This window comes from Hemicordylus capensis, chromosome 4 (assembly GCF_027244095.1).
Source record: "Hemicordylus capensis ecotype Gifberg chromosome 4, rHemCap1.1.pri, whole genome shotgun sequence".
In the NCBI taxonomy this organism is placed as follows: domain Eukaryota; kingdom Metazoa; phylum Chordata; class Lepidosauria; order Squamata; family Cordylidae; genus Hemicordylus; species Hemicordylus capensis.
In genome coordinates, this window is record NC_069660.1 from 107,065,815 (window position 1) to 107,079,062 (window position 13,248).

Here is a 13,248-nt window from a genome sequence, read left to right on the forward strand (position 1 = left end):
ATAAGTACTTTCAGCAAACTCAGGTGGTGTTTCAGGGAGACATTTTCTGGGTGTATTTGTGTGTGTGGTTTTTTTAAAAACGTCATGGATGAGTGTCTTCTAATGCAAAGCTGTCTCTCTGCAGGAGTTATTCCTGATGAGACTAAGGCTTTGTCTCTCCTGGCACCAGCTAATGCTGTGGCAGGTCTTCTGCCAGGGGGTGGACTGCTGCCTACACCCAACCCACTATCTCAGGTAAGCTTACACACTTTGTAATATGTGAAAACATACTGCATGGCCTTTTCCTCACCTCGCTATTTAGGGAGAGTCACTCACTGCATCAAAATAATTTGAAACAGTTTTATCCAGAGACTGCGGAAAACCTTAGGATACAAACTATTATCTAAGCGAGAGTTGCAAATAACTCCTTGCCTGGTGTCAAGCAAGAATTGCAACTAAATTTGTTCCCATTCTCCCACCACCACCTCCTTCCACAAATTTGAAAGAGTTTGCCAGCCCTGCACATGATTCATCAATTCATGATACTTCAAGATAAGTATAAATTAAAGTCTGAAGTGGGGGAATATGGGATTGCGGTAGCTGCTTCTGTAACTTTTTTTTAAAAAGCATCTTGCCCAGCCTCTATGATACTTTCCCTTTTTATTGGGATTGTATTGTGGAAGCTGCAGAGAAGGCTTTCACTTTCTTTGTAGGATAAAATTAAGGCCTCTGACTTTAGGAGCCCCAAGAGAGCACCACAGAAAGCTGCTTGTTTCCAGAAAGGCTGAAATGCTCAGCCTGCTATTTTCAGAACATTGTTCTGTGGTACCATCCACAGTGCTGGCTGGTCACATGCAAACTTAGAAATAAGTCCCACCAAGTTTGCAAGGGACTTCCTAGTAACTATGCATATGGCTGCAGCCTTAGAGTGGTTTCTTTTCCATCCTGCAAAGCAGGGGAAAGCTTTGTGCCCGGTCTTCGCAATACAGCCCTATTTAACAAAGGGAGGCTGTGAAAGATGAGTTCTGTTGGTACTGTGGGAATTGATGGAGCAAAGTGCTAAGGTTTGCTGCCCACTGGGACTCCCTCTGTGGATGGGGAATGCAAGTGGGAAGATGATGAAGGGGCTATAGATTTGGGGGCAGTAGTCAGCCAGTCAGGGGGCTGGCGAGGCGGGGGGGGAGGGGAGTGATGCGGCCTGACACTCCTTCCCTCCTGCAGAGGACCATTGGGTTGAAGCTGGGATGCGTCATCCCACCGGGAGGCAATGAAGTAGCACATTCTAGTAAGTTGGGGAGGCAGGAGGGCTCCATGTGTCCCCTACAAGCCCTTAAGTACTCCCAAGAGTTCACGTATCCCTGACTGACAACCCCTGCTCTAAGCTATAGCTAGACCAGGAGGAGTTTCTGTTCTTGTCTAGGCTGAAACTCAGAAGCCTGTTCCACTTATGGCACCCATAGATTAAAGCTAGGACTATCACCTGTTTACTTACTTACTTATTTACTTACTGGGGAGCTAGTCTTGTGGTAGCAAGCATGAATTATCCTTTGCTAAGCAGGGTCTGCCCTGGTTTGCATTTGAATGGGAGACGTGAGTACTGTAAGATATTCCCTTCAGGGGATTGAGCCACTCTGGGAAGAACACCTACATTTTTGCATGCAGAAGGTCCCAAGTTTCCTCCCTGGCATCTCTGAGATAGGGCTGAGGGAGACTCCTGCCTGTAACCTTGGAGAAGCCGCTGCCAGTCTGTGTAGACAGTACTGAGCTAGATGGACCAGTGGTCTGACTCTGTTTAAGGCAGCTTCCTGTGTACTTAGATTTATATCCCACTCTTCTTCCAATAAGCCCAGCGTGGTTTACATGGTTTATGTTTATCCTCACAGAGGTAGGCTAGGCTGAGAGATAAGTGACTGGCCCAGAGTCACTTAATGAGTTTCATAGCTGACTGGGGAATTTCTGAAATTATACAAGTTAATTCCCCATTCAGCCATGAAACACATTGGTGACTAATTGATTAACTAGTTGATTAAATCTGCATATATGTAATATGTGTATGCTCAGTCACTGAAGAAAAACAAACCTCTTGTCTTTTGGATCAGTGGATTTATCAAGGAAATCACAACATGTCAGCATCAAATTCCTCTACCTTGTCCATTAACCCAAGTTTATGGGAAATGGGAAGTGCTAATTTAGAAGAGTGAGGAGGGAAAGAGAATACCTCTTCTAAAATGGTGTGGTGCCCAATTAATCTGGAGGACCTTTTTAAAAAACCATGTGATAAGTTTAATCAATGAATTGGTTCAGTTAAATTTTGCATCCCTAATTAGGACACATGTAAATACAATGAATTGTATTATAGTAGTGCTTGTGGAAGGAAGTTCCTTCCAGAGATTGTTCCCACTTCCTCTCTCACAGCAAACCCCTGCAACCCTCATAAGCCTCCCCTGAGAGTAAGGAACTCCTTGGGAGTGGAGTAGGACACGGGAAGGAGGGATTTGCCGAAATCCAGGCAAAGGGCCCTTGTGCATGTGACGCTTCCACTCATGCAAGGTGCCTCTGCCTGGTTTGGGGGAACACCCTCCCCACACCTTCCCCTTGCGCTCCAGAGATGTTTGGGGAGGTGGGGTGAAAGGGGCTAATATGGTAAGAAGGCCCAGGTCATACAGATGCATTTTACGTCAACTATCTGCTCTCAGATCAGAAGGAGGAAGTAACATTTAAAGTTGCTAAGTTCTGTGAGGCAGCTAAGAAGGCTAGACAACAGATGGTAAACCAGATTATCCAAACGGGAAACTGCTGATTAGGATGAGTCCATGTTCCTGATTATATTATGTATATATTACTACTAAATTATGTGTATTATTATGTATGTAAATTTTGGTCTATGACCATAAATAAACATGATGATGATGATTATGATGATGATGGTAAGAAGGGGACAAGGAAACCCTTCCACAGATGCTACTTGGGATACAATCCATTGTTTTGTTTTGACTCTGTGAGGGTCACACAGCAAGCAACTTTACAGCAGTACTTCAAAGGTTATACAGAATACTATTGGAAACTACTCCTTTTCGTTGTAGAGGTGGCAGAATCTGTCTTCTGAATGGAGTTTCATATTCTGTTTGGAAGACACGGGTGTAATGTGCTACTCTATTTATCTGAATCTAAGACTTAAGTTTTTTTCTAAGTTTTTTGATATTGGGAATTGGGAGGTTGTCTTAAATTCAGGGTCATGTTCCGTTTGAGTAAATGCAGGTATAACCTACTTTTTAAGGTGATTGTTGTCTTCAATTCAGAGTCGTCTTCAATTCAGGTATGTACTTACTTGCCTTATAAAAGGGTTTTGCTGCAGATATTTTCAGTGGTTCTCTTTCTTACAGATTGGTGCTGTTCCTCTGGCAGCGTTAGGAGCTCCAACTCTGGACCCAACCTTGGCCGCTCTAGGGCTTCCTGGAGCAAACTTAAATTCTCAGGTATTTTGCCCATGTCTCATGCCTGTTCAGTCTAGCAGATTGCCTGTTCTGAGCATTTATGTAATAGTACTTCAGTAACTGCTGATAAATATTGCTTTGATCTAGAGTGTAATGAACACTTACTAAAACAACTCAGCAAACAATTGGACACGATTTTGTAACCAAGTGTCTGAGCATCCAGCAACAGAAGTTATTTTCATCCATGTATATTGAAAGTGAGTCTGAACAAAAGGTTTTTTGAGAGAGAACCTGCAGGTCAGAATTGGGGCCTTAGGGAGGGAAGGGATACAAACCAGTGTTCCATGTTGTCTCTGCCAGTATCCTTCCCGCAGTACTTCAGTGATTATACAGAATACTGTTAGCAACTACTCCTTTTTCTTGTAGGGATGGTAGAGGCTATCTTCTGAATGGGATTTATATACACAATCTATTTGGCAGGATACACACACACACACACACACACACACACACACACACACACACACTTTTTCGCTGCTGCTGCTGCCTCTTTGGAACTCTTGATGGTGCTGCTGCTTTGGGTTTCCTGGCTGCTGTTTTCCTCACGACTCCTCTCTAGAGTGAGAGTAGTGATTTCTGTTCACAGGGGTGGAGGACATGGCATCTTCTGGGAGATCCAGTGGTGACAGTGGTTAGTTGCTTTCTGTCACATCTCTCCCTCTGCAAAAAAAAAAAAAACCCTCTCCCAAAAATATCCCATCAGTTCTGCACCCTGCAAATGGGATGACAAAACAATGGCATTGATTTCATCTTAACACTAGGATTAATAAAGTGCTTTTGGAGTACTTAGATCGGTAACTGCATGATTACCCCTACAGTCCCACTCTTTAGAGATTGGTGTTAAATTGGTCACCTTCTGTGAGGAGACTGACTTCTGATGACAATTTTGCATATTCTTGTTCGGAAATTTTAACATTTGAGTTCCTTAGAAGAAAGGAAAGGGAAAGACCCCTTCTAAAATGATGCCTTGTTAATTGAGAACACATTGAAAAATCATTTGGAAGGTCTTTAATCAGATTGATTAGATGCTGCAGAACTAATTAGAACATACACAGAATAGATCTCTTTTACATCAACTACCAAACTGCAAATAACTATTATTTTTAATTAGTTTTAAAATGTCAGTCTTTGTCACCTTTGCACTAATGGAAAAGGGGGGAAAAAACCTCACTTCCAAGCTTTATTTATTTATTTTGGTAAATTTCCTCCTTTAGAATTTAATAGGACTGCTGCATTTGGGGGGTATTGTTTGACTCATGTATTAATTTGTGTAGTTACTGTTTTTTAGTTGCTTTATGGTACTTCTATATTGTACCATATCCAACAGCGTTGTATGTGATTAAAGCAAGAGTTTCTTCTTTACTTGTTGCTGCTGGAATGTTTCCAAAGCACAAATCCTGACATCCAGGCTAACACATTGCTGGCACTTTGGGAGAGAGGCAGTTTTTTGCCACTCTTCCCTTCCTCCTGAAAATACATCCCTGAGGTTTCTGCAATCCTGGATGTCAGCCAACTACTTGTCTGGATTTCCATATATTAGTTGGCTGACATCCAGATTTGTCTTGATGCAAGTCAACTACGTATTTTATCAAGAAACGTTCTCTTTGTCGTGATTCAAATTACTATCTGTCCAGGCATTAGGAAAGATAAAAGATAGTAAAATGCTGCCCATTTTATTGTGGTGTGTTCTGTTTATTCTGTCTCACTAATTTATTGCTGTGCCTTAAGCAGTAGATGATAAGTATGTCTTATGTGTTATATTATGGAGATACAGAGTATGTCTATGGTTATATATTTTGGAATTTAATTCCTATCCAGTGGATTCTGTGGACTTTTGTTTTAAGCTGCTCATGTGCTGAATCTCTTGTTTCTGGAATACAGTTTAACCACCATTTGCTCTGTCTTCTGAAAACATTGCTTGGTGCCTAATACTTAGAAAATCCTCCTCCCACACCATCTCAAATACATGTTGAAATTTTCTGACTGTGGAAGAAGATGAATTTTGAGGAATATGATCTTGAAGACCATGGTCTTCTATCTACTAACAACCCACATATTCCATTGTCATTGGTTGCTTCATAAACACATGTACTCCCTCAGTACTCTTCCTGTACAATCCTCTGAAGATTTATTTGTGAGTCCTATTGAGTTCAGTGGTTCTGCCAAGTAGGTGTGCACAGGTTTGCAGTCTTAAATAATGAGATATCCACAATCTTTGAATAAAGCAGATCACCATATGTTCAGTATGCTTGTCATGTGTGGCTTCTGTCTGTTAAAATATCTACTGTGGGCACTCTGCCACCCAGATACATGCTTTCAGTGTGAAAGGATAGTCAGATATCTCTTGAGAGGTGGATCTGTTGTAAAACAAACCTGAGATAACAGTACAGGAGTAAGACTCTCTGAAGTGCCTCTGAAGGTCATGTGGAGACATCTCTCTGTCTTCTTTTCAGGTCATTCATCTTTGCTTGTAGCGAATGCATTTGTTCCCTGCAATTCAGCAGCTTTCTGCAAAAAGGGGCTCCAATACCATCTGCCAATTGGGTAGACAATTATACAGGAGACTTGTGGTGCAAAATATGGAATAGTGCCCACCCATCTACTTGTTAAATTTGATTTAGATCTTGTTTAATAAGCTAGAACAGGAAAAATGATGAATTCTATGCTTTTAAATCCTAACCTACTCCCATAGCCTCCCTCTGTCATAGCCATATTCTTGCAACAATCAAATCTTAATAGTTTGTCAACACACTCTGCAGAATTAATGTTTGTTCATTCTCTTTGGAGGTTCTTTGCTCTAAACAGATTGCAGGCAATCTCTGTATTTATACAGGAACATAGGTACATAGCAGGCTGCCTTTTACCGAGTCAGACTGTTGGTCCATCTATCTCAATGTTGTCTACACAGACTGGCAGCAACATCTCCAAGGTTACAGGCAGGAGTCTCTCTCAGCCCTGTCTGGAGATGCCATGGAGGGAACTTAGAACCTTCTTCATGCAGATGCTCTTCCCAGAGCTGCCCCATTCCCTAAGGGGGGTATCTTACCGTGCTCACATCATATGTAGTCTCCCATTCAAATGCAAACCAGGGTGGACCCTGCTTAGCAAAGGGGCATTTCATGCTTGCTACCACAATACCAGGTCTCTTCCCATATCTGTGGGAATTTTGCATACTTTAGTTCATCTGAACAATGCTTATTCAAAAATAAACAGTCAGTGTAGCATGATGCTTATCTTTTCACTCAGAAGTAAGTTGCACTGAATTTGCTGAGATCTACATTTTGTTAAGTCTTTGAACTACAGTCCTAGATTACAAGCTTTCCATGTGCCCTATATAATAGTTAAGGCTGCAATCCTATGCATACTTATCTAGAAATTCCACTCATGCTGGAAGTTCCATTTTATGTCAGTGGCACTGTCAGAGAATGTCTGACAGCCACTTGCATGGAACTGACTAATGTTTTGAAACAAAAATGAAGATGTTTCTGATGCATATTGGTGCACATTTCTTTAAAAAACAACCACCACCACAACAAAACCACTTGTGCATCTTCCCACATTTTTGTCACATTTGGGAACTGTGTGGATGTTGCTTTCTTCCCTCTCTTAAATTTCCAAATGTTTAAAACTTTTGAAAGCAATTTCTGGTTAATCTTCTTTTACAGTCTCTTGCGGCTGATCAACTTCTAAAGCTTATGAGCACAGTGGATCCAAAGTAAGCATTTATATTTGCACAATTGCTGTTTAAGTTCTGGCATTGAAGTATTTTGTTGCCATTTATATTGGTTTTGTTGTTTCAGCCTGGTTTTATTGTAACTGTTGTTTTGTTCCTCTGTGGAGCTAATGAGTACTACCCAAAGCAGTCCTGTGCAGGCGCAGAACCCACTTTTATGATTGTCGAGGCCTCACTATCCAGAACTGTTGTTTCTTACCTCTGTATGTTCTATGGCCACAAACAGTTGAGGTATTTCCAAAATAGGATCAAGTAGGGGGAACAGTTTTTCCTCTCTTAAATAGTAAGATATGCACGATCAATTGGGATTCCCAGGAACGACTGTGCTTCAGAACATCCAAAGTTGAATAATGTGCACCAACCCTTGGGAGCCATGTGGAGTGGTCGCTCATAGTGTGGACATCTCCACACTAAGGGTGTGCATGAACTGAGGTTCGAGCACAAGTTTGCCGCTGCAGGGAGGGGAACGGTGAGCAGAAACTTAAAGAGGAGAGCAGGTCCTTATCTGCTCTCAGCCGCCCCATTCAGCTTCCTGAGCCAGCGTGGTGTAGTGGTTAGAGTGCTGGACTAGGACCGGGGAGACCCGAGTTCAAATCCCCATTCAGCCATGAGACTTGCTGGGTGACTCTGGGTCGGTCACTTCTCTCTCAGCCTAACCTACTTCACAGGGTTGTTGTGAAAGAGAAACTCAAGTATGTAGTACACCGCTCTGGGCTTCTTGGAGGAAGAGCGGGATATAAATGTAATCAATCAATCAATCAATCCCAAGTACCCACGTGTGGCACCAGCACAAATACGGCATCTGCGCATGTCCGGACGCCATTTGCATTCTCAGCAACACTGCTGACCACGCAAATGGAACCCACACATGTGCAGATGCCATGTGTGTGCTGGCACCGTGTGCGGGTTCTTGGGACACACACAAGTAAGGACCTGCTTTCCTCTTTCTTAAAGCTCCCGATTGCCGCTCCCCTCCCCACAATGCCAAACTGGTTTGGAGCTGAACCTGTGCTTGAACGTTGGTTCGTGCACACCATTATTCCACACAGAACACAGGCTTCCAGTCTGCATGGGAGAGATGAGCTTATGGGAAGCAGAGCTGCAATAACAGTTGGGAGAACATATGGGAAGCTTTGGGAGGTGTAAGCCTTTCTCCATAGAGTTCTGTGGGGAAAGAGTTTGCAAGGCCTATCTCCCCCCCCCCTTCTGAAATACAGCCCTGTTGACAGGTTCAAACATGAGTGTTCCCATTAGAGAACACTCCCATTAGAGAACCAAAAAATGTGCCTGGTGTGACTTGGACTGTCACTGTAACAGCATGAGAAAAGCCACAACTGTTGGAATTCTTGTTTTTCTGCAACTTGTACAAATATAGTAGATGTAAGGATACACCGAAACTCAGGAGGCAGTGAGAAGGGATGCCTTTCACAAACTGACTTGAACTAAGCAGCCGAAATCCACTGTGAAGGGAGGGAGGATGGGGGTAGGCCTGAGTCCTTACCACCAGGCCTTTTGCAGGGGAGAGAGATTGGCATAAAGGGCTCTGGGCAGTGGCCTGGGACTTCACTTTTTTATTTATTTATTTATTTATTTATAAAACTTTTATACCGCCCTTCCAAAAGGCTCAGGGTGGTTTACATTAAAACACCATTAAAATCAGTTAATAATTAAAAGAAAAATAATAAAGCATAAAAACAATAATTAACAATTAAAAACATCGTAAAACAACAATTAAATAATCAGAAGAATTTAAAAACAAGTTTTAAAAAGCTGAAAAAGCCTGGTTGAAGAGATGTGTTTTCAGGTGTTTTTTAAAAATTGCCAGAGATGGGGAGGATCGTATCTCAGCAGGGAGCGCATTCCACAATCTCGGGGCAGCAACTGAGAAGGCCCATCTCTGTGTAGCCACCAAACGAGTTGGCAGCAACTGGAGATGGACCTCCTCAAGTGACCTCAATGGGTGGTGGGGCTCATAGCGAAGAAGCAGGGGCGTAGCAAGGTTGAACTGGGCCCAGAGACAAGATTTTAACCCCCCCCCCACTGAAGCTCAGCTCCTGAAGTAAAGAAATCTTAAATGAGGCTGAATAGTGGTAACAAAAAGCATAGTCATATAACACAGCTATGTGCCACAATAGAACTTCATCCTAAATTATGTTTTAAAAGGTTTTGTAAATTGTGGATGATGCAAGTCATCTAATGGTACTAGAGAAAGAGATGCGGTTCTGGTAGATCCAGGTCTTAACACCCACATCAATTTTGGAGGATGAATACAACTGAAGGAATCCCGGGCGGGTGAGTGGCTAGGGGAGTCAGTCATGTGACTTGCCTCTGGAGGGCCCCCCAAGGCAGTGGGCCCCCAGACAACTGTCTCCCCTTGCCCTATGATAGTTACGCCCCTGCGAAGAAGACGCTCTTTTAAATACCCAGGGCCTAAGCCATTTAGGGCTTTAACTAGCACTTTGTATTTTGCCCGGAAAACTATTGGCAGCCAGTGTAATTCCATCAACAAAGGAGTAATGTGGTCTCTCCGAGATGACCCCGAGACCAACCTGGCTGCTGCAGTCTGAACCAGCTGAAGTTTCCGGACAACGTACAAAGGCAGCCCCACATAGAGTGCATTGCAGAAGTCAAGTCTGGAGGTTACCAACAAATGTACCACTGTTTTGAGGTCATTAATCTCGAGAAACAGGCGCAGCTGGCGTATCAGCCGAAGCTGATAAAAAGCACCCCTGGCCACCGCCTCAACCTGAGAAACCAAGGAGAGGCGTTGATCCAGAAGTACTCCCAGACTGCGAACCTGTTCCTTTTGGGGAAGTGTGACCCCGTCTAGAACAGGCAGATCAAAATCGTCTCTAGAGTTCCGACCCCGCACAATAAGTACCTCCGTCTTATCTGGATTCAGCTTCAGTTTATTCTCCCTCATCCAGCCCATTACTGCTTCCAGGCAGGCATTTAGGGAGGATATGCCAACTCCTGAAGATGTTGACATGGAGAAGTAGATCTGGGTATCATCAGCGTACTGGTAACACCCAGCTCCAAATCCCCTGATGATCTCTCCCAGCGGTTTCATGTATAAGTTAAAAAGCATTGGAGAAAGTATGGAGCCTTGAGGGACACCATACTTAAGCTCAGATTTTGAAGAGCAACAATCTCCAATCAACACCATCTGGAATCTGTCTGAGAGGTAGGAGCGGAACCACTGTAAAACAGTGCCTCCCACCCCCAACACCCTCAGACGTTCCAGAAGGATACTATGGTTGATAGTATCGAAAGCCGCCGAGAGGTCCAAAAGGACCAACAGAGTCACACTTCCTCTGTCGATTCCCAATTGGAGATCATTCATCAGGCCGACCAAGGCAGTCTCCACCCCATAGGCCATCAAATCATGGATGAGTTCAGATTTATTTTGGACCGACCTGGCATTGCAGAGGAGCAAGGTAAGGTTATGTGGGATGTTGGCAGTGCTTCCTGAGGTCAAAGAGCTGGCAGGACAGCCAGAAAGGGGGACAGCTATTAGATTTCTGACCACCCTTCCCCTGGAACAGCCTGCTGACCTGCCAGCGTTTCTTCTTCTATTCCCCACCACCACCGGAATAGCTGCCCCACCTTCAACGAAGGCACTCCCTGGCTCCTCATCTCCAGACAAACCCACACACATTGCAACTTCAACCCAAGCTCAGCACAACTTAAAACTGATTAAACAGAAGCCCCACTATTGAATGCCTCCCTCTATACAAATGGTTGGACAAAGTGTCCAGCCCTCGCTTCTCTCCCAAAGTGGCTCCCCCAAAGGGGTGACCCCCTTCGGTGGCGCCCCCGCTGTTGGGCCTGCCGCCACCAGCAGTCTTCCTATATAGGCTGAGCAGCAAGCTCAGCAGGTGGAACCAGGAAAAACTGCCCAGTCACCCTTACAGCCCCAGTCCTGCATAGCCTCTCTGCAAGCAGCCCTGGGGGGAGGCAGATGGCAACCAGGAAGGGCAGAAGAGAAGAGGTAGCCAGGCAGGCACCCCAGTCTCACACCCTGTGGAAGATGGTATCTTCTTCTCCCCCTCTCCAGCAGGCTTCTGAGGGCTGTGGCCACCGGCAGTCTTCCTATATAGGCTGAGCAGCAAGCTCAGCAGGTGGAACCAGGAAAAACTGCCCAGTCACCCTTACAGCCCCAGTTCTGCAAAGCCTCTCCGCAAGCAGTCCTGGGGGGAGGCAGATGGCAACCAGGGAGGGCAGAAGAGAAGAGGTAGCCAGGCAGGCACCCCAGTCTTACACCCTGGGGAAGATGGTATCCTCTTCTCCCCCTTTCCTGCATGATCTCCACTTGATCTCCATCTATGGCAGTGGTCCTGCTATTGAGAAGGCACTGCTATTGCTGTGGAAGACTCATCAAGGGAGGCTGTTTCTGGCTAGCCCAGACCCCTCTCTACCTCCCACTGTCTTTGTGGGCTACAGTCTGCAGTGGAGTCCTTGATTGTCTGATGACTTGTAATGACTTTCACAGGGCTTAGTTCCTGACAGTCAGTATAATAAAGAGGTTCTGACTATGCTGGAATTTTCACCAGTATGAAAGCAGGCTGTTTTCATTGATCAGGCTACTTGTAAAATACGTTGTAAAAATGTTGTTGCCCCAATATCATGAGAAATAAAAGGCAGTATTATTCTTACGATAAAATGTAATATTGTGAGCTTAAGGCCAATGTGTATTTGGGACCGGGATATGTTGAATAGGTGTATTGATTTCTCTGAGGTCTCTTTATCTCATCAAAATTGTTGCTTTGAATAAGCCACATAGAATGTTGGTAACTACATCTACACAGAAAGTGTGTATTGATCCTACTTTGGAAATGCCTAAAACAAAGGGCTAACTTTTTGACTTATTCCAGGCTTAACCATGTAGCTGCAGGCCTCGTTTCGCCAAGTCTGAAATCAGATACCTCCAGTAAAGAAATAGAAGAAGCCATGAAACGAGTACGAGAAGCACAATCCCTGATTTCTGCTGCTATAGAACCAGGTAAACTAATCTAAGTTGTCTCTTCAATAAACGTGTATTACAAAAATTACTTTGCACTAGCATACAATACAAGATTTTAGCCATGATTTTATTTTTTATTTATTTTATTTTCACATTTATATCCCGCTCTTCCTCCAAGGAGCTGAGAGCGGTATACTTGGTTGTGTTTATCCTCTCAACCTCACTGTAAGATGGGTTAGGCTGAGAGATAAGTGACTGGCCCATACAGTCCATTGTTTGATTGTGTTCAGTCATTTTGGTTTAGAGCAAGCCTCGTAAATACCTTTCCCTTACTCATCTCTTCAAAAATGTAAATTTTCTGAACAGCAGTGCAGCACTTCTCAATATTTTAATTGCAGATAAAAAAGATGATAAGAGAAGACATTCAAGATCCAGATCACGTTCAAGGAGGAGGAGAACTCCATCATCTTCTAGACATAGGTAAGAGTTTGGGGTTAAACCAAAGAATTCTTTGGTTTTCCCATACTAAGTACTTCTATCATATTCTTTTGATAAATTTGAGGTGTGGAGTATGAATGGTGGGGTGGGGCACAGAGTGGCTATAAGATGTGAATGTCAGGTCAGCAGATAGGTGGATGCTATTCTAACTTCATTGCTGCCAGAATAGTAACAATTTAACTATGATCTAAATCCGGGGGGGAGGAGAGATGCCACCTTTAGAAGTAGGTGCTTACTGAATGTTGCAGGGGAAGCTGCTCCTCGACCTCAGCACTCCTCCGAGCAGCATGGTTCCTGCCTCTGAGGAGGATGGAAGCACGCTGTTGGGGGGAGTGCTGGGGTTTCGAGGAGTGGCGGCAGCTAGATTAAATAAACACCTACTTTTAAAGGTGCCCTCTTGCCACACACACACACCCTGATTGCCCTTAGAAACATTTTCTAAAGCTCCTAAGGGCAGTCCATTTCTCCCAGTCCGTTTCTGGGCCCAATTCAAATTGCTGGTATTAACCTTTAAAGCCCTAAATGGCTTGGGTCTGCGTTACCTGAGAGAATGCCTTGCCCCATATGTTCCTGCCCAAACC

The 13,248-nt window shown here is 44.0% G+C and overlaps 1 protein-coding gene across 5 annotated transcripts in view; it reads left to right on the top strand.

The window, feature by feature from the left end:
• The window catches only part of SRSF11 (serine and arginine rich splicing factor 11), a 34,080-nt gene that overhangs the window by 15,646 nt on the left and 5,186 nt on the right, over nt 1-13,248 (top strand). For all 5 annotated transcript variants that reach the window (XM_053245689.1, XM_053245688.1, XM_053245692.1 and 2 more), the window contains 5 exons: nt 125-234; nt 3,363-3,455; nt 7,139-7,188; nt 12,081-12,208; nt 12,568-12,649. In XM_053245689.1, the coding sequence (XP_053101664.1) occupies nt 125-234; nt 3,363-3,455; nt 7,139-7,188; nt 12,081-12,208; nt 12,568-12,649 (463 nt within the window). The remainder of the gene's footprint in view (nt 1-124; nt 235-3,362; nt 3,456-7,138; nt 7,189-12,080; nt 12,209-12,567; nt 12,650-13,248) is intronic.